Source organism: Trichoplusia ni, chromosome 14, assembly GCF_003590095.1.
Source record: "Trichoplusia ni isolate ovarian cell line Hi5 chromosome 14, tn1, whole genome shotgun sequence".
Taxonomy (NCBI): domain Eukaryota; kingdom Metazoa; phylum Arthropoda; class Insecta; order Lepidoptera; family Noctuidae; genus Trichoplusia; species Trichoplusia ni.
The window spans coordinates 250,492-278,480 of NC_039491.1; the positions used below are offsets into that span (position 1 = coordinate 250,492).

The 27,989-nt window shown below is 36.7% G+C and overlaps 1 protein-coding gene across 1 annotated transcript; it reads left to right on the top strand.

Annotated features, from left to right (window-relative positions):
- Positions 1-27,452, top strand: LOC113500794. The gene is made up of 2 exons (XM_026881694.1): positions 1-1,065; positions 27,378-27,452. Exons 1-2 carry the CDS (start codon positions 1-3, stop codon positions 27,450-27,452), a joined length of 1,140 nt encoding a protein of 379 aa, XP_026737495.1.
- The last annotated feature ends 537 nt before the right edge of the window (positions 27,453-27,989 follow it).

Consider the following 27,989-nt stretch of genomic DNA (forward strand, 5'->3'; position numbering starts at 1 on the left):
ATGTTGACACGAAGAAGAGCAGCACGCCTTCCATCCCCGGGCTCGTCGCCGAGCTCCGCCTCGCAGCTGCCGCCGGGCCGAGGTCCAGCGCCGGCAGTTGCAGTCGCGTCGAGCTCCAGCGACGAGTACTACTCCCCGCCGACGTCGCCAACACCTGTACGTCGGCCGGGGAGGCGCCGGCCGCCGAGCAGCTTGGCGCCCTCAGGCCAACCGGCCTCGAACAGGGCTCCCGCTCCCGGTGGTGTAGTGCAGCGCATGAAGTGGACTCGACCCATGAACGAGAATGTCATGCGCGCCTACTATGGGGCGACAGGGGGAGGAACTAACCTCACTGCGTACCGTGCCAGAATGCTCTCTCTGTTTCGGGCCCTTGAACCGGACGTCGACGTATCGGCACAACGTTTGTCGGATCAAGTGCGAGTTATCCAACGTAATCACAGGTTGGATGACGCGACGCTTGATCGATTGCGCTCTGAAGTGCAGACTAGCCCTGTCGTCGTTACCCCGTCAATAGCGGAAGCGCCAGCTGCAAGCGCGCTGCCTGCCAACCCTGCTGACGGGGGAGATGATGACGGTGCTATAACTGTAAGTACCCAGTGCAGTGATCATATAAGGAGTACATTGGAACAGGCGGTTCTGGAGTATCGGTCAACACCCCGGGACCAGAGACCGCGACTACCTCGCTTGCCCATGCACAACCGAAACAAGGCGCTAATGGGTGTCCTGGATTCGCTGCTATCCAGTTATTTTGGGAACAGCGAAGACCTCGGTGACACGCACTCGCTTCTGTACTGTGCGGCTGTTGCGGCGTGTCGTGTAGCTGGTGTTACCTTTCGAGATAACACAGCTGCACGGCCTAAGCAAGCGGCACCAGCCTGGCAGTGCAGGATTGAGAAGCGTGTTGCTGAGGCCAGGACACTCATAGCCAAACTTATTGCGTTTCGGGGCGGAAACACTCGCCCTAGGGTCATGCGTTTTGTAAAGCGGGCGTTTGCTGGGACTAATATTAGCCCCAGCGAATACACCGCCCGAGTTACAGAACGCATTGACTTTTTTAAGCAAAAGGTGTGTGCCTGGGCAAGCCGTATTCGACGGTACAAGACTCGGGTGGACCGATTTCACCAGAACCGTATGTTCCAAAGAGACCAAAGATGGGTGTACAGATCTTGGGAGCAACCTGCGTCGGAGGAGGGTGCCGGACGCCTGCCGGATGATGTCGCTACAAATTTGTTTTGGCGCAGCATCTGGTCGGCGCCTGTAACCCACTCTGAGGGGGATTGGATACGTGATGTTGAGCAATCGTGTGAACGAATAGAAGAAATGGGGGCTATTGATATTAGTCCCCAAGACGTAGCCAATGCAGTCCGTCCGTTGGCCAATTGGAAAGCCCCGGGCCCGGATGGACTGCATAACTTCTGGTTGAAATGGCTACCAAGTTCACATGGTTGCTTAGCATCCCAATTCCAATCTGCCGTAGACTCGGGCGTGCTCCCACAGTTCTTCACTACTGGTTCCACCCATCTGCTCCACAAAACAGGTAGTACCACGGACCCCAAAAATTATAGACCCATTACATGTTTACCCACCATCTACAAACTGCTTACATCCATTCTGAGAGAAAAGATTAATGACCATATTGAACGGTTTTCTATCATGTCTGCCTCTCAGAATGGATGTAGGAATGGGTCACGTGGTACTAAGGAGCTACTCCTTATTGATATGACTATTTGCCAACAAGTTCGCCGCTCCAAAAAGGGTGTGTCGACATGTTGGATAGATTATAAGAAGGCCTATGATTCGGTGCCACATGCATGGCTCATGAGGGTGCTAGAGTTGTATAAAATCAATACAACTCTACGCACTTTTTTGAAGTCATGTATGGGGCAATGGACTACGGTGCTTCACTATCCAGGATGTCGGGATATCCAAAAGAGCGGTCAACTTATTAGGATTGAGCGGGGAATATTTCAAGGTGACAGTTTGAGTCCCCTGTGGTTCTGTTTAGCCTTGAATCCTCTTAGCACTCTGCTTGAGAATTCAAGGCTGGGCTATTCGTTGCGGAGAGGAAGCCAGGTAATCTCCCACTTGTTGTACATGGATGATCTGAAATTGTTTGCTTCCAACAAGTTGCAACTGATGAAGTTACTGAAGATTACTGAAAGCTTCAGTAATTCCATCAGAATGGAATTTGGTGTTGACAAATGTGCAGTCATGCATGTAAAACGAGGTGGGATTGTAGAATCCCAGGGCATACAGCTCTCGGATTCTATAAACCTTAGGTCCCTCTCCTCAACGGAAACCTACAAATACTTGGGTATGTCAGAGGCGTTAGGCATTAATGTCGCTGACATGAAACAATCGTTACAGACACGTTTCTTTGGCCGCCTGAATAAGGTACTAAAAAGTTCCTTATCGGGCGGTAACAAGGTGCGTGCCTTTAATGGTTGGGTCATGCCAGTGATAATGTACTCCTTTGGCATACTCAAGTGGACACAGACCGAACTGGACGCCTTGGATAGAAGAGTCCGCACACTGCTCACCGCAAATCGAATGCACCACCCGCGATCATCGGTAATGAGGTTATATATCCCGCGAAAGTGTGGGGGTCGTGGCTTCCTAAATGCCAAGACCCTCCATAATCGCGAGGTATGTAACCTCAGGGAGTATTTCCTCCGAGTGGACGTGGGGATGCACCGAGATGTGGTGGCAGTGGATAAGGGCTTCACTCCGCTCTCTCTAGGTAAAGAGAACTGGCACAAACCTATCGTACTAAGCGTCAAAGACCGCAAAGATGTATGGCAAAGCAAGGAGCTACACGGACGCTATTATCGGACCCTTCACGGGGCCGATGTAGATTTCTTAGCGTCCGTGGCCTGGCTACGCTTCGGAGATCTCTTTGGAGAAACCGAAGGGTTTGTATGTGCAATTATGGATGAAGTTATCATGACGAATAACTACCGAAAATATATAATTAAGGATGGTACAGTTGACATCTGTCGGGCATGTCACTGTCCCGGTGAATCCTTGAGACATATAGTTTCGGGATGTTCTCGTCTTGCTAACGGTGAATACTTGCACAGACATAACCAAGTGGCCAGGATTATCCATCAGCAGCTTGCTCTGAAATACAAACTTGTGGAATCTGAGGTGCCGTACTATAAGTATGTGCCCGACCCAGTTCTCGAAAGTGGTCATATCACACTGTACTGGGATCGATCTATCATCACTGACAGGACTATTGTTGCCAATAAGCCTGATATAGTGGTGATCGATCGATCAGAGCGTCGGACAATGATTGTTGATATCACTATCCCCCATGACGAGAACCTCGTGAAAGCAGAAAAAGAAAAACAATTGAAATATTTGGATTTAGCTCACGAGGTTGTCGACTTGTGGGAGGTGGACTCGGCAATCATTGTCCCGATAGTCGTAAGTGCCAATGGCTTAATAGCCAAGAGCCTCGATCAACATCTTCGGAGGCTCTCGTTGGGCGTCTGGGTCAAGGGTTTGATTCAGAAAGCGGTACTTCTGGACACGGCGCGCATCGTGAGGAGGTTCCTCTCTCTGGAGCCCTGACCACCGGCAGCTTGGGCCCTGTACCCGTTGCCGGTTGGACACTATTTTTTATATTTTTAAATGTATGTTGTTTTTTATATATATTTAAAAATGTAATTTATATGTATTTTAATGAAATAAAGGAAATAATAATAATCTTTATTCACCAAAAAAAAGTTTTTAAATATTACATTGTTTTAGAGCTAAGGCAATGGTATAGAACATAAAGTAAAAAAAAAACCCTGACTTCTAAACTAGGTGTAGGTACCTGTATCTTAGAAGTCAGTGTACCTTCAAAAATCTTTTTGTGTTGAATAGAACATTCATCGAGGAAGGCTTTAGGCTATAAACCATCACGCTGCGACTAATAGGAGCAAGATACAATGGAAAATGTGAAAAATCAGGGCAGGTATAAATCAAAACTTATATCTTCTACCCACGGGGACGAAGTCGCGGGCAACAGCTAGTTACTAATATGCACACAATATTCGAAAAATTTTTGAGGGCATGGGATGAAACTTTGGTCCTTTTTTATCAGACCTGCGTCCACACCAATAGACGACGGCTTTTCTTTCAAATAAATAGTAAGTTTCCTTTACTGCCTTATGGTTAACGATGAGGCGATGATTTCACTTTTTATTTATCACGATAACCAAAAACCCTATATAAAACCACAAACTTTAATGCACAAATCTGATACACATTCAACAATTTGTATCAAGATCAAGTATAAATAATTGAACAACACCATTACGGGGAAAATTAAGTTGTCAACAACATTGAACCGTCGTCTCCAACGACTTATCGTTAAGCGAAATTGAAATGCGTTGAATGCAAATTCCGAAGACAATCATCTTCCCATTAAATTAATAGGCTTCGGGCCTAAGACCTATTGTGAAGTAAATTAACAGTGCGACGTGGTATAACGTAGGTATGTACTGTACTGAGTTACATAGGTATGTGAATATCAGATTAGAGAAAGATCATATATGTTATTAGTAAATGTGACCTTTCTGTCCGAAATTCTCACAGCTCTGGATTTTTGTGGTTAGAATTTAAAATGTATTTTTTCTTGTTTAATATTACGTTATGATAAGAGTTTAGTTAAAAAAAAGTTTTATAAAGTAATTCTGTTAAACTTCTTTTGAACCAGACTTTTCGTGTTTCGAAATTCAGTTAACATTGTAGAGAAGTGAGTTTTAGAAGTGTTACTCAGCATTTAAAAGTATTTAGAGGACCCTCCATAACTCATAATATCTTGACATAATTATGACGTCCTGATATTTTTATGAAAACATCGAATTAAAAAAAAAGAACAGACATTAAACGATAGAGAAAAAAACACAAACGATTCGATAAAAACCAATTAAAACCTCATTCGTTTAAAAGTGAATTATTCATACGTTTGGATTATACACTGCGTTGTACAAGGTATTAGTTATGGTACATTGGTAACAATAGAACCTACCCCATATTGCGTGACTTTGGCGTCCGTGTACTCACGACATGTTGTTTTGCTGTTCCCGTATTGTACCTATTGTAAGACCCAACCATCTTAACTTAAAGTGATTTTATTGCTGTTGAGGAAAAAAGATGCCGCTCTACAAAGTGTAGAGCGCTTTCTCCCTTCCACAATTGAAAAAATAAGAATTTGAGACTTGGTGGTAGGCTTCTGGTACTATTATCGGAATGCGAACGTTTAGGTAAGGGAAGTTTGAGAAGTTCATTAAGGCTGTGGTCGAGGTTAAAGAAGGTTGAGGTAATAAAAGTTCTGAACTTAATACTGTAGTAAATAAAACTGCAAGTGTTCTGTCTGGTGTCTGTATTGTTATAGCTAGTTTGTAGGCAAGTTCTTGCGTTTTTTTGTTAATAAGAATGGGAAATTGACGAATACTACATTGTTATGTAAATTTCGTTTTCGCTGATTATCGTATTCGTAATTTTGAAAATACACTTTTGAACTAAGGAATTTAATCCTTGTGCTGCCGCTGGTTTCGCAAATATTCAAAACACTTGCTTAAAGACACTCAGAGAATCACTGTATTGAGACTGAATGTCTCAGGACAAGCATTCGTGGATCACTCAAAGATTTTCCTACACATGGATTGAACTCGCAACATGTCGCGCCCAGTGGGTTCGGCATGGTATCCTCAACCATTCGAAGATCCGTGTAACCAAATTACAAATACAAAGAGTATGTATCCTTTGTACTCCTTCTACTACTAATGCGCTAAGGTAAGAGCCTCCATTCCTCTTGTTGTATTTAAGCCATTGATATATAATATTTAAGCACACGTCTACAAGGCTTATGTTCTAAATTATAAGGCTGGTAACAATTGGAAATCGAACGTCAAAGCTCAATAAAATTAAACATAATAGTACCAATTTAAACAGCTCATGTAACAGTATATAATTCCTACACATGAGTGTCATGACAGCTGGTATCGGCGGCCATTCCACTCCGCTATTTATTATTAATACTACGACCTCTTCCCTGAAATTATGTCAGAATGTTCTTTACAATTGTCTCGGCTGTCCAGTGCGGATACGGTAATTATCTTGAAGACAAGCTTACATTAAATTACTAATGTGTCGGTGAGTTACTGTCTGTTTGCGTTGGATTGACAATTGATTTGTGATTATGTGTATACGTCAAAGTTCTGTTATGAAGGTAAAAGTTTGTGACTGTTTAGGTCAATGTTTGTGATAGTGTCCTTACTTTAAAGCTATACCAGAAATACACATGAGCGTAACTGTGTGCAATAGCTAAGTAAATTAAAGCAGTCTAGCATCTTAGTATGTGATACTATCATTTTATTTGGACCATCCAGGGATGTACTTTATTGTTTTAACAGTTGTTCCCATCAATAAGGGTTCATACACTTACGACGAAATTACGTCATAACGCCAAGACAGATGACGCATTTGTCACTTTCTGATTGTCCAACGGGGCCTAGTGAGGTAGGTGGTGAATCTTTAGTCATTACAGTTCTTGCATGTGCTTGGATGCTATAAATATTTGTAAACGGATAAGATATGTTGTCAAAGAGTACTATTGCAATTAAAATTTTGTGCAATTATGAAAATGCACAAGTAATAATTGTTTTTTTATAGGTACCTTCCTCCCTATCTTTAGCTTAGCTTTATCTTTAGTATAGCTTTATTTAAATAAATCCAAAAAAACAACCACATTTCTTCAACATCCAACTTATAGAAAAGCGACCTTTACCAACAACAGTCCAAGCTAAAATTACAGGCAAGTTAAACTTTTAAATTGAACGTTGAACCGATGGAGGTTGTATCCTGATGCCGTTCGTTCAAGGCCTGTTCAATTAGATAAACGTAATTTAATTTGAGAGTCAAGTAAACAGGCTCTGATTAATTTGATACCGCCTTCGAGTTCGTTTGAGAACATTAGTAAGTAAAGTTAATCGAAATTATTTTTGTGTTGTTGGATTTGATTAAATGTGACACTAATTTGTTCCGAGGATTTTTTAATTTGCTATTTTTGTGCATTTCGTATTTACATTACAGTTCTCGGATTTGGGCGGCGTTTTGTTATATGGGTGCTTGTAAATGAAATTTATCTCATACTTTATGGGGGTCACCCGCTATTAAATATTTAAAGTAAAGTTTCAATAACATTAAGTTTCGCTGGTAAACAAGTCATATCTCATTCCAACTTTTAAACGAGTTCCAGTTCGAGGATTGAATTTATAGAAAAATGCAAAAGTACTAACCGTTATTATGTTTTATTTTTATTGTAACACAAAAAAACGAGTATTACTTCATTTGACTTTGTTATTGCCACCCCTTCTCCCTTAAACACAGGACCTCATCCTCAATAGGTGCTGAACACGAATGTTTATTTTTGATTATAAAACAAACCTTGATTCTCCCAGTTTGATTTTGAACAAAATAATTGGAATTGCGTGTCAGTCAATAAAAAACTTCCGAGGGCGCTAGGGAACAATTAAATAAAACAAGTTTGGGAAATTAATTAGTTGCAATGTTAACCTTACACAACTTGTTATCGAGTTTCCGAACTCTAATATGTCCTACACACAGGCTTTATGTTACCTTTTAAATTTAATTTAACTTTGGAATGCCGTTAGGTTACGATTCTCTAAAGTTGTGATGTCATTAGTTTTGCTCTTATTTTGGTACTGGCCAGTAATTTGAACTGTTCGAATAATTGGATTTGTGTGTTTTTAAAAAGTATCTTATTTAGGTTTTTTTTATAAATTGTCGTACTATGACTACATAATTTTATTACACAAAGATTAATTCTCGAGGATGTATCAGGGTTGCTGACAGTGACCACTTCACTCTTAAAAAAATAAAAATTCATAAAATATGATACTTCTTCTTCCAATTCTTATTATAACAACAACAATAACGTATTAAATGTTTAATTAAAATATTTATTTTCAAATAGATATTTTAGAAAGTCACTGAAGATCTAATTAGCCTGTGGATATCCCCGCCAACCCAAACTAGAGCAAGCGTGGTGATCAATTCTCGTTTTTCTTCGAAAGAAAAGAAGAAGTCTTTTGCCTCACATTTTGACTTAGACTCGTCTTCAGACTGACCTCTGCCACAAGCGATCCACTACTGGATATTGGCCACTTCCCAGATGCTCCATCACACCCAGTAATTCACCATCCTCATATACAAACGAGTGGATTTACTCGTACTTATCTTGGTGATTTAAAATCAAAAGGAAACCTAAAATCCAAAAATCACTAGATCCAGTTACTTTAAAAGCTTAATACAATGTAATCGCATGTGATATCTGAAACGTGTGGCAGCTACATCGGGAGGCAGCTATCCCCGGCTTTCCGGTCGCGCGGAATCACAGCACCATCCTAATTTGCATGTGAAAGAGCTTCAAGTGTTCCTACTTTTGTACCAAAGCGGATGAGTAGAAAGGGCAACGGCAATAAATTGTATACATTTCCAACGCCTTCATTGGTAGTCAACAAAGATACTGAGCTAGTGGATTTTGTACACTTTCTGCCAAAATTAGGGCAAGTTATTGTAAAAGAGCTGTCTTTTGTCTTTAAAAAGTAATTAGGTTTATTGCAAAGTGTATTAACGGAACCTTATTACTATGAATCCGCTGTCCGTTCGTCCGTTGTCAACAGGGTGTATCTCGTGAACTGATATCTACATAGCTGAAATATTTACAAATCATGACGACGAAAATAAACATCGAGTTTTAGCAACGGTTTGGATGGTCATAAATTTGGTGGAGCATCAATTTTTGTTGCCAATATGCATTTTTTTAACCTATTTCTACGAAACCCTTAAACTCGCAGTTCCGACTTGCAATTGATCAGTTTTATTAAAGAGTAGACCATCCACCGTTGCATGTTGTATAACCCTTTTCAGTGGAAAATGGACCCACGAAATATCAGAAACTTTTGGGTGTTTCTAAATTGAAGTAACATAGGATTACTGATATAATTCTAAGTATGGTATCCATTCCACAAAATAAAGAAAAAATGTTAAGATTGCTTATTGCTTAAGAAATTGTGTAAAAATCCGGTACTGATTCTAAGCTTCTCAAAATCAACATTTAACTTTAACTAAGAAGCAAATGCAGTAGTTACGTACATTGCACAATTATCTCTAACTTCAAGTGCTGTCGGTATTATGTGAACAGAATAAAACGTTTCGTTTCTCGTGATCTAAACTTTTTTATTCTTTTCCTTCTAGTCTCGGGTGCACTTTACTATTGGCTTAAGAAACTAGGTAACATTCAAGTTCCTTTTTTTCTCCGTCAGCCAGGAGATTGCTCTTCATCTTGAATCAATTCTACTACGATTACTATCTTTAACAAGGCCAATCTAGTTATTAACACCTTTAGTTAATACTTTTCTGAGGTTGAGTGTATTTTTTTTAATTTGTGTTTTGTTTATACAGGCATTAGTGTTAAGATTTTTATTTCTTTGGAGAATGTGTGAAAAAAGTATTTAAGTGTTGCCATTTTACTAGTACCTAGTAGGTATTTAATTTTAACAAGCGGTCTCGATAGAATTTAAACCATCCAAGTCGCTACCCAAATACATAAAAAAAACATCCAAACTGATCCTGCTGATTATGTGGAATTACGTATATTTTCCGTAAAGGATAGCTTTAGACGCTTAAATATGGTATTCGTAGTAAATAGAAGTAGCCCACGGGTTATCTGAAACAAAAAGAGTTATATACATTTAGAACAACTAAAAGCAAAAATAATATATCCATAGCTAACACCTGCACTAAATATTTGAAAAAAAAAAATGCTTTCTGTTGAATATAATGCTGCCGTAAATCCTAAATATACAATCAACACCAATAGTTCAGTACAGATCCAATATGGTGACGGAAGCCTGAAAGCATTTGACCTACATGCAGACTGGATGTCATTTGGCACATTAGCATTATATTTGGGAACATTTGCTAATAAACGGCTTTGTGTACCACGAGGGACTCGTTAACGTAACTTCAGTGTGGGTTAAGTTGTACCTGTTGCGGTCAAGGTTTTGATGGATTTGTAAAGTTTCTATATTTTCAGACAAACTATTCAAAATACACAGGTCTTTTCTTGTTAGTTATTTATATTTATATATATCTTTAATCACAAAGTATAATGTCCCCATTCAATAGAGATCGTACCTTGTGGTAAACTACAGGATTTTTGTTCGAGAGATTTTAGTTTTAAACTTACATTTTTGTGGTAATATTTTCGACTCACGGTAAGTTTTTGTTTAGTTTAAAAGGGTGGAGGTGGTAGTCCCCGACCCTAGGTGACTACTACCTTTTCAGACAAAACAACAGTTTAGAAATATGTGTATCTTTGTTTAGTCTTTAATGAAATAGGAACACTTTGCCAAGTACAGAAGTTTATCCAAAACAACCAAGTTTATTCGAAATACTCAAGTCAAGTCCCTTAAATTACCCATTTTCTTACCTCCATATAAAACCGAGATAATTCTTTAGTATCGCCAATACCCTATGCCTGTAGTTTTTCGGTAATTTCGCTAACTTATCGTCACGATAACGTGGACCGGCCATAAAAGTATGCAAAATCTTTGGAATAATTATGTAAATGGAACATTCGGCGACCGCAATTCACATTGAACCAGGTGCTTAGGTGGCCAGAAAATTACACAGATTACGCGGAGGTATGTAAGCACACGATCTGGAAATTAAACGGAGAATGTACATACAAGTTGATCATTTGGAATGTGTTTGGCGTTTTCGTTTACTTAAAACATGAGACAAATGTTGCCGTGATATTGACCACGATCGTCGGATATGAGGGACCGATATGAAGAGAGAGAGAGAGAGAGAGAAACTGTAGCTTCTTCTTTTCGTATCCTTGGTGTGCAATTTACATGTTGATTTTTTACGGAAAAAAATGTCTCCGAATATCACTTTTAAAAATGTTACCTTATCACCAACTACATAAAGAAAAATGTGCTAAACAACTAGCCATAATAAAAGAACAAGCTTCATGAATCTGATTGATGCGTTACCGCCTGCACAGCACTATAGTACGTATGCATACTTGATTTATGAAACAAACTCGAATCAAATGGTCTCTAAGCTCTGAGTCCCTCGCATTCTTCTTCCTCTCAACGATCATGACAAACGGTATTTTTCTCAACAATCGCTTTTACGTTATTACTTCCTTCCTTCATTCACAATTTTACATTCATTAATTCCATTCGTTCATTCATCATGCGAAATTTGGGGTGGATTGCATCTTAAGAGAAATATTAGGGAAGAAATGTATTTGATGGCTTTTTTACATTCAATTTTGTTTGGTCGTTTTTGTGTTATTTAGAATGTAAAAAAGTATTTTTGTTTGATTGATTCGTTGTGTACAATTGATACAGCAGAGTAACTGTTTTAAAAATAAATGTTCACAAGAATTCGAAATCCATTTACATTCAAATAAGTCTCGAAAAAGAAATCACATAAAAGTTCTGGACTCTCGAGTTCAAATATTTTATTTTTCTTGTATTTCCCTAGCCAACACTCCGAGCTGTATTTAACGAAACACAAAGAAGTAATCCTTGAGAATAAATTAATTTATAAGAATGGTGATATTGATTTTTCGTTTGAATAAGCGGCTCATTCGCTTTGTAAAAATTCGACTTTTAATTCTCTATTGTAAGGGCGATTCCATTATAGAATCAAGGGGTCGGGTCACGTCTTGGGCCCTCAAACGGCTGACGTTGGAAGATAAACTTTACCTTCATTGTCAATTTCCTCGAGTCTTGAGGGCACTCGCCACGCCCGGAAACAATGAAAGAAAAGTACTTTAAACGAGTTTGTGTTGACTTTTTAAATGGTGCGTTAGACTAACCGGGCCTTACGAGCCGCATCATCTGTGGTAACTGCTTACGATTTGCTCTTTTGCTGAGCGTACGTGACGATACGATCAAATGGAAATAGATTATTCTAAATTATTGATAGTGCTAGCTGAGATGAGCGTTCAGGAATTTCATTCATTTGTCGTAGGTGAACCCTTCTTTTTTCTCGCCTCTTGTGGCAGTGATTACCATCAGTTACGTTACATTCGGAACACTCAATAAAAAGTATAAGCATTAACATCGAAACGTAGTACCTATTGTAGCTATCTATGAGTATATTTCTAGAACACAATAAGTTCTAAATAGGAATCAATTAATTAGAATAATTTATAGCACGAATAAGTAAGCTTACTTTGGACATGCACGCATAGGTAGGTACTACAATTTATCAAGCACGATAGTTGATGTAGTGGGAGCGAAACACTCTTATATCAGTGTAGAGCTCCATCCCACTTCCTCATATCAATAGTTCTGAATTAAGAGCTTATCGTACAAGTACTGCATTAAATTAAATTATCCTCTGAAACTAATCCGCAACCGATTAAAAGGGATTCCCTATAATTATGTGCTGCTCTTTCTGATTTCAAATAGGATTATTATCGTAAACTTTCGTATTATAAGTTAAATTATCCCTTAGTTAATGAAGGACTTAAACTTGATAATAGTTTAATAAAAGTTTGTGTAATATGCAGTTATTTGTAAGGTTGGTTTTAAAGGGATTAACAACGTATTTAAAATGGATTGGGTTGATTTTAAAAGTAATTAAAATATTATACTGTAGTTGGAAAACATATATACCAGATTTATTCTTGTCAATTCGACTCTCGACCATTGTTGAGATGAGCTGTAAAAGAATCTTGACACGTTTTCGTCTGGTCACGAGACGAGACGTGGGATATACTCATCATCGGCCTAGCCTTTTTCCAACTATGTTGGGGTCGGCTTCCAGTTTAACTGGATTCAAGTGTAACGTGTGTAATTTCCAGTGTTTTACAAGGAGCGACGGCATATCTGACCTCCTCAACCCAGTTACCTGGGCAACACGATAAGAGAATACAGAATTTCAAGTTCTGACGACTATCTAAGATGTATGAATAAATGCCGGGACCCACAATTTAACGTGCCTTTCGAAACACGTAGGAACTCGTTATGGCAAAGATCGCCACCCACCTACGGACCAACCGCATCAAGCGTAGCTTAACCTGTGATCGATTCACTTATGTAGCTATAGCTTAGCCAGGATGAATTTACTATCAAAGGATTTTTTTTATGAGATAATCTATCTATTAATCGCTTTGTTCAAAAGTCGTACAAAGGAATAGCGAGAATGTTTTATAATCTTTCTTATTATAATAAACGCAAACGAACTAATTAATTACTAAAGAGGTTTTCTTGAGATAAACCTTTGTGTTTTCTGTTCAGAGTTTATATTTTTAATAAACAGCGAGGTTTTAAATGTTTTTACTGTAGCTATTTCGCTTAATGTATTGAACATAATAAATAAAAGTTGACATAAATCAATATGGGAACTGCGCTATTTTTCTTTTTCCCTGTTTTCTTTCTTTTTCAATTGATTTATTACGTATATTATAAGAATTACATATGTTTCTAATTTGTTGTCTTTGTATGAATATTGGTTAAAAATAAAGTACCCTGAAAGTCAAAAGGTATTATAAAATAAATTTCTTACGTCAAATGCTACAATCAGCTAATTTTACAATCTTCTATAACAAACATAAGAAACAAAATAATGAATAAAAATAGCTTTTCCTCAGATTACAATCAAAATAATGTTTTATTAACCGACTTCGTTTTTCTAAAATCGAAGCTCTGGCTTCTGTATTCAAATTTGAATTTCGTCTGACACAAAAGATCCATTTTCGCGGTCTCGCCAGCCAGTACCGTGGCTATAGGTTTTATGCCTGCCACGCTTTCTTATCGCAAAGAGGTCGTATCTAAAAAGTTATATACTCTTACGTCCAATCTGAGATTTGGAACCTAATAAACATCTTTTTTTATTAGATGAGACAGTCTTCATCTAGCGTTGACTAGATTGAAAAAGTGGAAAGCTTTAGCATTTCAGAGTATTTTATCGCAGGGTTCTGATAATTAGTTTTGGGCCGACGAATCTGACAACTGTAAAATTGATAATCCATTTACTATGTAATTCTGTGTGATTGATCAAAGATCGGTAATCGGCTCTTAAATGTAATTCCTACTATGGCATGTTGGCTTTCGTATTTTTAAAATTCACGCTTGCCTTTTAGGAGCAATTCAATAATATTTTCATAATTATTGTCTAAGGATTAATGATAAATTAATTTTGGCATTGCGTCGGTATCGGTTTAAAACAACATGGTTCGAGTTCTTTAAAGTACAGAAAGATTGAAAACAAAAGTAGAGTCAACTAAGGGACGATATTAAAAAAACGAAATTCAATTACTCCAAAGAGTTACAACCAACCATAGACAAACTATGCGCATTTTTCTTTCTCCCAACAACTTTACGAGGCTGTTCGGCGCCAGATGGTTAATATTTCTGATTAACACCACTGTTAATGAATGAAATTACTGATCAGTGAGTCGAATGCATAATTTATTCGCCGTAATTGGTCCCTGTGATGTATCGCGCTCTCTTTTATTAAGCCTGATATGGTAATATTGTTTTTAATCCCTTGTAAGAAGAGTCTTTGTTGGAAAATATGATATATTTTTGATGTTCGAGAGAACGTATGTAAAATGCGTTTATTGCATGAGTTTTCTTTCACGATTCTGAAAACTCATCGTGTTGTTACAAAACGGTCCGGACATAAAAATATCAGTTCCGTTCCAGACGGAATCGTAAACAGACGCGAGTGTCAAGCGATACATCACTCGGCAATCGTGTAACTTACATATTAGGCCCATACGTTATCACCGCTGACAAAAACCACACACCCCTTATGTTAAACTACGAATTGATTTACTAAAGGCCCTACTTTCGTCACTGTTTTTTGACGCCAGTTTCGCAAACATGTGCGTCAGGCGACATTATTGCTTTTTTCATTCGTTTTCGTTTTCTGTCGTGTATTCTCTTTAGGAGACATTGATATTGGGGTTTTCTGGATGCTATGACAAATGCCTGTCAATTTTTTTATAAATGAGGTCATAAAGTTGTTGTTAGGGTTCTTTGTAACAACATAATCTGTGCAGTAGGATGGATTTTTGCTTCATAATTAATTATTAACTTTTCACTTGGATTGAGTGCCTATTTTTAGACGCAGTAATTACTCTATGTAGGTAACCGATTTCAAATGCTCTATAAATAAATACTCGTTTCTCGTTCTCCGCAAATATAAAGCTCACAACTTTGTTGATTAAAAGTTTAATTCATTAATTACGTAAACATATCGAAATACCATCTCAAATATAAATTACAGCCGTAAAACAAAACTTGTAATCTCAATCTGAAGTCGGATTACTGAAGGGGCGATAACTCATTCAAGGGAGCCTTATTGACAGGGAGCGTAACATTTACGAGAACTCTTGAAATCAATTTCCTTGCTGAGCTTAAACGAAAATCTGATATGGCCGAGGCTCCTCGGCTTTCGGCCTTTCGGCCTTCGGCTCGTGTCTCGTTGGCCTGAGAATCACTGCACCATGCACTCCGTCCGGCGGACAACCTGAAAATTAGATTTTATCTGCAGCTGACACATGTTTCGTCCAATACACTCTTTGAGAATGAGTTTTTACGCTTCCTATATCCAATTTCCCGTAACTTTATAAACACTGAAGTGACTTAGATTTTGGATCGTTTTGCTTTCATGCTTTTTATCTGGGATGGGATATTGACTTTTGATATAGAGGAAGAACTAGCAAGAACATACGTAAAATATCTATTTTTAAATAAATAGAACAAATGAAAATTTTTCACTAAAATATTTTGATTCAATAAAACATACTTTTATTCTTTAGAGTAAAGAGATTTCTATTTGAACAAAGTGTACACATTCATTGGTACACTTGCACGCGAAAGTGTTTGGGGAATGTCACGGCGCGCGGCGTCAGTGGCTTAGCGGCGTGTTTAGTGCCGGCAATAAACAAGGGTCGCTCAACACGTCACTTACTACAAATGGACTCTTTACGCCCCTATCAAATGTAAATGTCGACGATTTCTGAGATATTCGCCGCTACTGGATTTAGGGGCCTTTTCTTTAATTTAATTTAACACTTTTGCTATGTTATGTACTTTCTAAGTTTGTTCAAATGAATCTGCGAAGAATAAATCTATTGGAAACATTTGTCATTTAAAATTAAAATAAACTAAATTTATTTCTAAACATAAAGTTTGTCTTTATCTGTTCTCATGAATATAAAATTTATTATTCGTTCATAAATAAAATTGTGTAGTGATTGAACACTTATGCCCAACAATAACTCTTGTGTAAACATTCACAAAACAGTTAAATGGGCACATTTATCTATCACGAAATTACATCGCATAAAAATGAAACGCAGTTCATACAATGAAAAGATTTTTAAAGTTCACTGCACATGGCAAATCCAGCGGCACGATTTGTTTTTGCCTGCCTGATAGTTTTTGATATATGGACTGGATAAAAAATGCATAATAGACAAATGTTTGTACGTTCTCGGTAGAGTGGAGCCGCCGAGTGCCGACTGCATGCTAAAAATTTGTGGCAGTTTGTTTGGAGTTCGGAGCCTGGTGCGCGTGTCAAGATCTGCTGACAGCGCGCTCATGCCACCATGCCGCCGAGCCGCCATGCCGCGGTGTTCCCCGAGCTGTTCCGCTACACACATGTTTTTTTCTTCCTCCGTACACAGCGGTTTGCAATTCAACGCTCGTTTTTCGTTTACTTCCCTTCAACGTTTCCATTGTTTGTAATCGGACAGACGTTGCTTTGTAACGTATGTGTGTTCCGTGAGTGGACTTTTTTGCCGATTTTTTTAATGCTAGACTGCGCTCTGTTTCACAGCCTTCGCGGACACGCCCGCCCGACCGCGGACGATGTAAACGCCACGAAATTGAGGCAATTCATAAAAGAAATTAATGAGCAAGTGGTTGAGCTCGAGCGATCATTCAAAATAAGTGAGCTCCATAAAACTCGTTTTAATACTTTATATCAGCTTAAACTTCCGTAGCTTTTAAATTATTTGTCCGTGGAGGCTGGAGCCATTCCAAATTAAATTATACGCAGAAAATGTTCGGTCATATTGCAAAATTCATTATGATTTCTGTCCTGGGCGATACGTTTAACTGAGTCGTTTTTACTTAATCCCTTGCCAAGTTGTCCGGTTTACAGCAAGTGGAGCATTTAAATTGAATTTAGGGTGACAACTTGAATTCTTGTAATAACAGTTTGGTTGTCGGGTACAATTGTACTAATCCGACAATAAGTGGCGACAAGAAATTTTGTTTCCGTCATTTCAGTGTTAACAAAACATGGACGTGTCGGTAATGTTAAACGCGGTGAGTCCTTACAGGAAAACGGTGTTTGTTTCTTGGTAGCTATTTGACTAAACAGGCAGCGATTCAAGCATAATGTTTGTGTAATAAAATATCGCGCCATATGGTCCTTGGACGACAACAGAAGGAATTAAAGAAACCATATTTATTCCGTGTAAATACACAATATACCGAGCACGAACGATTTTTATTAACATGTTTGCGTATACAGTGTACATTGGTGGTTATATTAGTATATTCCTTAATGTTCTGTGTACATGGAGCTCGTTGTATAAAGCTGTATGTGATCTAATCAATACGCGATTGGACGCAATCATGTTCCGGTGTTTTGCCTCGGACATTGCAAAGGATCTATTAGCATTTGTATGGCGGCGCGTAATGGTATATTAAGTGCTCACAGAACCTCGTTAGTTCTAATTATTCAATTGAACATCGATTGTCGTATGTTTTGTGGCTATGTCGGCTCGTTAATGTGTGAAATGCAGTTTCACAAAAGCCTACGCACTGAACGGTATTGCTTCATGCTAAATACTAGGTAAGTTTTGGTACTCATTTTTTTAGTTAAAAGTTTTCATTTTTGAATACATGTTCAAGTTTTAAAATATTAACAAGGCTACTTCAATTATATTTAATGACTTTGACGAAAATTATAATTAAATTCACGCCAAAAAACTTTCTTTGTGTAATTGAGTCTATCAACAACAAAATAATCCCTGAATTTTAAATGTGTTCCAACCACAGTTTTTTTTAATTCACCCAATATCGGCCTCCCCACGTATCGCCGCAGCGGCAATTGAAATTTTGATTAATACAACCGACAATGTTTAAAAATGGTTTTTTATTTTCGAATCAACTCAACATACATTGACATGTTTGTGAGATGAAAATCCAGTCGATTCACCGCAAACATGGACCACAAGCGAACAGTTTGCAGCTGTGGCCGCCGATTGTTTCGCTACAGATAAATTTCATCATAGCGAACAATAATCTACTGCGATGTTAATGAATTGTTGATCGGTACGTCACGGACCGACTTGCAATTATTTTGGACGGTTGAAAACAATTGTTTTTGTGTCTTTTTGTTCATTAAGCTTCAATATTATAGTCATCAACTACAATTATGGTAGTATCTGTAGGAAGAACATATTTTTTGTACCCAGAACCTTAGTACTGACATTAGAGACCACATAATTCTGTTTTTAGATTTTAAGAAGTAAATGAACAACTACACTTTCTAACTGCATATTGACACAAACATCGTAGTCAATACTAATTGAACGTACTTAATTAAAAACACTAAAGCTTGAATCAAGAGAACATGCAAAGTTAATTAGATTAAGCGAACAACACAATGTTTACAAACTCCGGCGATGTCAAAGAAAAAGGAATCGTATCGCTTTTTTTGTGAACAGCGGAAAACAATTTAAGTCAACAAGTAAAAGTATTAATCACGATGAAGAAGATATCGGAAACAAAACTGGGTTCTCTCTCAAAGAAAATCACGTAGCACTTACATAAAAAGCGGTTTCCAACGGGAAACGTAACCGCTTAACTTTTAAACCTAATACGTGATTCAATTTAGAAGTTGTATTTCTCGAAGTTGTAGCCCGAAAACTGTCGCTGAAATCCATTCAAGTTTTCCTTCATATTTTGAAAAGAATGCTCCCAGTTCGCATGTATTTGCAAGTGATATCGAACTATTTCATCGAATGTGATTTTCCGTGCGCGGATTTTTGCGTGCCCGGATTTTTCCTTTCGTAATGAGTTACACGTATAAGGTTATAACTGGAATTAATTACTCGTGTTTTTACATTTAAAGCTTCAATATTTTATTGTACATTTAGTCGAGTATTTTTGATATAAAAGATATTTGTTTATTAACACCATTTAAAGTTATGATCGCTTAAAAAGTACATAATACATGCCTAAAATAAATATAGAGGTTCAAATTGCTTCTATTTTAGAACCCTTATTTGCTCTAAAGCTTTGGTTTACGATCTATTTATAAAACTATTACAATGGTCTATAATTAGTGAAATACTTGGCCACGACGGAGATTTGATCGATTTAATAGCGCCTCATTCAATGAATAATGGAAATGAATGCTCGCAATTTCTATTCTTATAATCGTCGAAGATTGTGAGCTCTGTATTCTGTCTCATGAATACGTATTTTGCAATCTATAATTCGAAATCTTTTTGACAAACAAAGTCTAAATGACAGTTCAATTATGAATATTTTGAGTGGTGGTTTTTGATAATGGAAAGCTGAAAGGGTTTTAAAATATATGTAGGAATGTAGGGAGACAGTAAGCAAATCTGTGTTGACTTATTTTCACGCGTGATACGGTGTAACAAATATTTTAATGCTTTGATTTTTCACAGAAATTTAAAAAAGAAATATTTTTAAAACTTCGAACAAGGGTCAATTCCGAAACCTCAGTCAGGTCTAACCACTCCTATTACTGTTTTTTAAGTAATTGAAAAAATCTTAATTACACATCTATTAATTTAAAAATAACGATATATATACCAAACAAAAAGCTATCAACCTAAACAACCCATTTCAATTCGTCCGAAGACAAACGACACAGAATTCGGGGTCTATTTGTCGTAATAATTCGTACACGTTTCGCTGAGGGGAAACACAGGAGCACCAACATTAACAATGATACACGCTTCCGGAATTAGAACTGCCCGATTGATGGCTATGGGGTCGCCCACTATAACACGACTGTAATTTCGTCAAGCTAATACTTCGAGCACGTAGGTAATGCTGCCTTTTAGGACAACTTGATGCTATTTTTTTTTTTAATTGGCTGAATGTCGTAGGATTGGGGTGGCAAAGATCATAGCAACATTTTTTTTAAGCTGATCATTGTTATAATATGTTTTCAAACTCTGATGAAACGCTGTTTCTGTTATAATACAATTTTGAAAAGCAAGGTCGATATAAGTTATTGAAGCATAAGTAAGAAGAAAAATATTGCTGTATGTTAATCATTGTTATTGCAAAAGTAACTTTGCCTGTTAGGCTTTTTTCAGTATAATAATAGCTTGAACTTGAAGAAAAGACCCGCGGGTAGAATCTAGTTTAAAACATAGCCATTATTAAGCGAACAAGGTATAGCAATGTCGTCTCCAGAGAATCAGGCTAATGCGTTATAATTTGCAACGGCCCTCCCGGGCATACAACGCAACAAGAGCTGCGAATTCATAAACTAATTTAATAAGCCATTAAAGCTATCTGGACCAGGAGTAGCCATGTTGATTTATAGCAATATGAGAACATTAAAAACGCATTACGAAAACATGACTTTAGGCGGGAAAATTTAACGCGCCATATATAACACGGAACGGATGTTGCGTATTTGGCAGAAAAATTAAAAAAAATCTTAATTAATGGCAACACAGTTTTTCGGCACTACGCGTGTTCGCTATTTATATACAACGCGAATTCAATTTAAGTTTGGAACGTTTTTTATTTTTTAGCGGCTGCAGCCAGTTACGCGATGAGTTATTATGGCTTTTGACTGGTCTACATCATGGAGTTTTTAATAGAATTTTTATTTTAAAATGTGTTTAATATGGAAATTCAAGTTTGTTTCAGGCCAGTTTTATGTGCGATACGGATTGTATTTATCGGGACATAGAGATTTATTTACATTGAATATATAAATTGATTCATACCAATGCAATAAAAAAATATATAAAAAAAATTAAATTTTATATGTATGTCAGGCATACAGCATACTTCACGGTATAACGGAGCGAAGAACTGAAGTGTTTTTTTAAGTGCTGATAGCTCAAACGATGGAGAGTGACGTGCTAGTTTTTGTCTCTTTCTACCATTGGAGTGGAAGTTTGTATTGAGCCGCAATTTTCAAGTTAGGAAACTAGAAGTAGCTATGTAGACTTTTGGTGAGTAACAAAAAAATAACTTATTTTTTTTGGAAACCTGCCCCCAACCCTAGAGGGTGTGAAATTTTATATGGTTTTCAGTAGCAGTTTTCAAGGTAGCAAGCTAAAAATACACGTATACTCTTTGTTACGGACGAAAAATAACTGCCTTATTTTTTTGGATATTTTCCCCCAGCCCTTGAAATAGAGGATGGAAATTTCTCTGAGACTCCACAAAATTAGTACAGGTTCTATAAAAACCTTTTGAGCTACATTATTTAAGTAATACATAGACCTTGATTTACATTTTTCTACGGGCCTAAAGCAGTTCAACTTCAATAGTTTTGAGGATTTCCTCTACTCTTGTTTACATACTCGATACAATTTGACCTTTACAGATTCTAAGTGACGCCTATATGAATCCAACCACACGTTTCCGTCCCAACGAACCAAATCAAAACTTAAACATGAATTGGCAACTATCAGTACCAAAAACACGTGTCACAAAGTAGTTATCATGTTACCATCCATTTGACACCAGCGAGCGTTAGTCAAATAGGTAACCGATATAACAAGTTTAATTAATAATGTTCTCAAACTAGACCACCGAGGAAACTTGTTAAAATATTACGGGAGTTAATTTAGAAGTTGGTTAAGGCTTTATAACGTATTTACCTGATGTTCACATCGATGATAAACAAGGGTTTAGCAACTGCGAGCTGACTTCGAACTTGTGAAGTTGGTGTTACGTTGCCGAAGCGAAACAGCGCTATGTGAGCGTATTGTCATCTCGCTTTCACAGTGGTTACAATCTTGTTTGAAAAGCTTGTAGTACTGGCATTGGAAGCGTTCATTTCAGCAAAGTTTGGCCTGTAGGTAGTAATCTGTTTTTGCTGTAAAGAAACTTGGAGTGTAATTCGTTTTAATTTCTCTTAGTTGTTGATTAAAGCTTGTTAGTTGTCCTTAAACGTTTACTTTAACGTTATATGTATATATATATATACTTTTACTGAATATATATATATATATATTCAGTAAAAGAATAAGAATATTAAAAGTGGCATATTTTCTTTTCTAGAAAAATATATAAAAATGTGCATTTATCAGTTAACACTAGGTGTCTAACCTATACAAATATTAAACACTGCTGAAAAAAATATTAACAACCGTTTTATTAAAAGAAAGAGCTCTTATTCAATCATTTAAATTATTTTTGTTTGTCTATTCCATTTAAAACCGAAAATTTTTATAACGAATATCATACCCTTAAATCTCTAAACATTACGATGTACGATTTAATCTTTATCTATCTTACTAATATGAATAATTAAAATCTCTACATTGTGTAAAACCTCGTTCGTGAAATCCTACGCCTGCGAGCGTTTAGCGTTATTATTATTGCTTCCTATTAACATAGTACTCTGGAACAATATACTGCGGTAATCTCTATGCCTGTATGGCCTCTCTTAAGCACTCTGTATTACGTGAATCTTAATATCGTTGTGAATGACATCACGATTTAAGCTGGTTTCTGAAAGTCTTTATTTTGGCAGAGTGTTTTTTTTTTCGAATTTGGTGTAAGATTTATTGATGCTAGATAGAGTTAATTGGTTAATAGGTTGATGATAAGTTGTTCCTATTTTTGCTCTAGACCATAAAATATTCGTCATCATCACTCTAGCCTTTTCCCAACTATGTTGGGATCGGCTTCCTATCTAACCGGATGCAGCTAAGTGACATCCTATACTCTAATCTACATCTTATTTCCTAAATCATATTCAGCCATTTAATCAAAAATAATTATTTGTAAAATATAGTCTTGTATTTACAAAATTGAATTCCAATTTAGTTAATCAACATGCACATTTTTGAAATCCCTTATTTTTGAGTTAAGCTATTACACATGTAATATCGTTGATTACATTAATATAATTGAACGAAGTATACGTAACGCATTTATTTGCTGTCTATCGCATACTGAGATTAATTATCTCGTATATTCTCCAAATAGGTTCCAAATTAAATACTAACGCAAGCACACACATTCATGAATAACACAGACCTAATACAGTATTACCAAACGAAAATTAGTCGTGGCCGTCCTTTGACAAACACAAGTACGTACTTGACCGTCGTTAGAATTGCCTAGAGCCTGCAATTGAGTTGCCATACAGTACAGGAGAGATTGCCAATTAATGGCACATTACCTCAATTATAAGGGAATATGGTAAAGCTGTTCTGATGTGTATAGAATGTTCTTAATGCTAAAGTCATTTTATGATTAAATTGTTTGGATTCTTATGTTGGAATTATTTATATGTTCTAAATAGTTTTTTTAACAAATAAGAAGAAAAACCAAACACGGAGCAAATTTTAACCAGGTTTCTTTTTTGCCTTATCTAAAACTATGGACCCGGTCCAAAGATTTGGTTTTTATACAAACAGAAAAATTAATTCTAATTTAAACATTGTAATAACGTTATAATAATAACAGGATCTCTGCACTAATAAAAACTTTCAAGACTTCTGGCTCCTGTTTAACTGCAATGATCAGAGGGATTCTCTAGTTTTCCCGGTCTCTGCCAACAATAACTGGGGACTCTACATCAAGCATCCTAGGACCACAAGCTATTACAGCAAAACTTATGTTATTTGTTCAAGAACGGATTACTCACGCATATAAACCGGTATAGCAAGATCCCACCAGCCTCGACAGCTCATGACTAAGGACTCCAGTTATATCTAAAACATGTCACGTGGTCCTGATTGTGAAAAAAGCGCCCTTAAATGCGTCTCACGAAAGTTGTTATGTAGAATTTGTGACATCAATGAATTTTTCGATAACCATTCTATTCCAATTCGATTTTAATATTAAATTTTTCTAGACATGAATAACTATTGGCCCCGTCATCTGTTTGTCTAAGTGTCAGAAAGCTATTTTCGTCGCTAACTTCGAAGCTCGTGAAGAATTGCCATTTTGAAGTAAGCCAACGGTCTATGGAGTTTTCTAATAAGTTTAACTTTTGAAGGCGTGGATTACCTAAACTTGACAAACAAAATTATTTGTTACAAGTGTTTGTTACATGACCTTCATAATTGTTAAAGTTACTGGTGAAATCAAGTCTAAAAATATAGAAATCGGTTGGGTGACAAATATCTAGGTTTCAGTGTAAAGCGGCGCCTTACCAAATAACACAAATTCACGTCAAAAAGAAAAATCATCAAAATCGGTTTATTCAGTCCGAAGCTATACACAAATTTATAGCCTCCTTTAAAGTCCGTTAAAAACAAGATATACAGAAATCATTTCAATGCTAACTGTATCACAGTATTTCTATACGATTCCATACGAAGGTATATTTACTTGGGCGTTGCGCTTGACAAGTTCATTACAAGAGTATTGGAGTTGGTACGGGGATTTGTTCCCTTGAGTATCTTGAGACATTTATTAGGTAAAACCACGATCGATCAAAGTCTTTCTGCTTCATTAATCTTACTCATCAACCAACACAGTATATTTTATACAAGATATTCACATTTTCCTTATTTCGTTAATGTTATATTTTGTTTGTAATTCCAAGTTGCTTGTAATGTTTTGCTATCAAAAATTTGTATATCATATTTTACGTAGATCAATATCATTTTGTTATAGAGGATTTAGTATAAAGAACTTAATCTTAAAACACTTCATTTTTTTTCTTAACGAAAGCAAAGCTTGTTTTTAGTGCACCGTCGGGACCAAAACTAGGCATTTCTATTTAATTATTTGACCCAGATACAATTTTAACAATAACAAATATTGTTCAACCAAAAACCATAACATAAATTGATGACTATTTTAACACAAAATAATTTCTATATCTTATTGTTGCTTTTATAATCAGCATAGAGGTTTTGAGAAATGAATGAGTGGTTAGAGCAGAGCATATACTCAACTAGCAGTATCTAGAGCATTTGAAGCGGTCATTAGTTCTACCCTTTTGTAGCGCGCTGCGGATTCACTCCCTTTTTAATTAGATTGTTATAAATACTCGCAGCTCACAGAAAAGTTCTAGTCGTCCTAGTTCACGTTCCTATAGCTACTAAATTTAGCCACGATCATTATGTTTTATAGTAGTAAAACAAATAAGCTACTACCCAAGGCAATATCAAGCCTATCCAGCTACGGAGAAGGTACTTTACATGATAAAATCTCCATAATCATCATTTTAATCTAAGTACCTCCCGTAAACATGACGAACAAAAACATTACCCAAAAACGGGCCCTTATCTAAAAACGAAACAACATTATCAATCCAATTTACTCGGCGCAATCTCTGTTATTTTTTAATAAAGGAAATTATAACACCTACAATGTCTCCCTTGGCATTCAAGAAAAAAATACCCTCACGTAATAAGAGCCCCGACCGTCACAGGTCATTTTACTCCGATATGATGGCTCAAGGATTTCAATATGCCGCGTGTTTCAAATATCTTGGGGGCGACTGCGTGCCTTAACGGAACGTCTATGAGAAACCACGGTAATCAATTAAATTGTTCGAATAAAATATTAAATTAAATTCCGGACGTGTTTTGTTTTTAGAATTTTTGCCCATCTTAATTTTGTTAGCCTTTATCCTTGCCGCAATTTATAAAAAAAAGGAAAGGAAAATGGATGATGCATGGGCCAGTATCGAAATATTCCCATCCATTACTTAGACAATGTTAATGAGATTTTTTTTATTAATGTGATGTTTATCACGTAACATTAAAGCATGCATGAAGGATCACTTGATTTTTGGCGAGTAAACGACACGATTTTAAGAAAAACTTCTGACCTTACAAAATAACGAGTAAGTACTGTACCTCGCATCTGTTTTCTAATTGGATTTCAGGTCGAAAAACAGAAAAATCCTTTTGGTCCCGTTTGGAAGGCTAATGGAGACAAGGTTCATAACTCGAGGGATGTTTTTTAATTAAGTTTTCTGCAGCCGGCACGCATTAGTTAACTTAAATATCGAGCTGAAAGTTTACCTCCTTTCGTTAGGAACCCTACCACAATCTCTTAAACTAAGACTGTGGGTAATGTGGAAGCTAGACAGAGTAACCCAGCGTAGAGCGTTGTCTCCCTTGCCCAACAGTAACAGTTCCACTATAAAGTTTAGTAAAAGACCTCTTGAACTTCCTAGACCAAGTTGTGTTATGCTTAGATCGTGACTATTACTTTATACTAACTTCAATATTGTGGAACAAGTCAACAGTGTAGTGATATTTTTATGTGTCTTACGTTAGCTGTATTATTTATTATACGTTATAAGGATCCGGCTTTTGAGTAATGTCCATGTGCATCTATCTACTAAATATAAAAAGTAATTTATTAATTTGACATCTGTCAAAGCTGCCAAAGACCAACTTATGTTTTTTTATGGTTGTGTTACGTCATCACGTTTTAAAATATAAAAGAGTTTTTTTTGTAAATGAAATGTTTTTTTATACGCATTTATACGAAATTTTTCACCAAAATCGTTACTTGATAGTACTACTCAAAGTATTTATAAATTAAGCATAAGTTCTGAGAACACCGAATAAATAAAATTTATGATTGAAGACTCGAATTGCCGTGTCTGTGCTACCAAACTTCATACATATTTTTAATTAACAAATACCGGGAAAGTTTCTCTGTGGGTGTTTGACCAATTACCATAGACTTTTAATTGAATGAGACAAACTTTGGAAATTCCCGTTTGAATATTCGAAAATATTGGCTCGGTGGGTAATTAATTAGAAACCTACAGAAACTAAAAAGTGGTAAAAATAATACGAAACCGTAACTTTGGACTGGCGTATTATTTATTTTATTGAAGTGATTTAAGAGTGTGGACGAGGCTAAGGAAATGAGCAATTTAGAAAATGGACGGTTTTTTTAATTGCTGCGTTACTTAATTTATTTACAGTTTTACTACACCTTACTATGTATAAAATAAAAATAAAGGGACGTGCGTTTTTTATTTTGGCATTACGGACGGTACCATCAGATCTAATGACTATCCGACATCCACAACTTATCCCTAACACACATTGTACAATCCACATTAAAATTGGCTTTCAGAATGACAAAGAACAAAGTCAAGGGTCAACGTATGACAGGACTAAAGATTTGCTGCTTCACGAGGCAACAGTCTAAGAAATCCCTTCTTACTAAAATCGAAAACAGGATTCTAAACTTAGAACCGGCTAATTTCTATACAAAGTATATAAATTAAGGCAAGTAACGCGACAAGTTGAATAAGTACGCCAGAACAGTGGGGGCTTCCAAGTGGCTACGTGTGGCCCTAGTTAGTTCCAGTAAACAAACACACAAGTCGCTGCAATCGTGATGTGACCATCGCCCAGATGCTGTAGCTAAACCACAGATAGCAACTCACTAGATGAGCCAAGGATATTACGCTACCAACCTGCTTGTTGATTCGTATTTTGTCAAAATGTGAGGAGAAATGACTGTGCATTGAAGTGCTTTTAAATATGTACTTATTTAAATCTAAATATATTTAAATTACGCATTTCTTAAAACTAATTAACCGATTTTAATCGAATATGCACACCGTGAGCAGTTTCATTCAAATTGAAAGATAGAATAACTTTATATAATACTTTATTTTTGTATTTTTGTTATTATCGACTTTTAAGCGGCACAAAATTCACTGGTTCATCATAGTTTTGT

Bases quoted from the DNA above. Each gene is read 5' to 3' on its own strand.
- LOC113500794 (XM_026881694.1), top strand. From the start codon at position 1: ATGTTGACACGAAGAAGAGCAGCACGCCTTCCATCCCCGGGCTCGTCG. The intron at 1,066-27,377 runs GTGTGTGCCTGG...ATTGGCTTTCAG, and splicing joins TTGACTTTTTTAAGCAAAAG to AATGACAAAGAACAAAGTCA.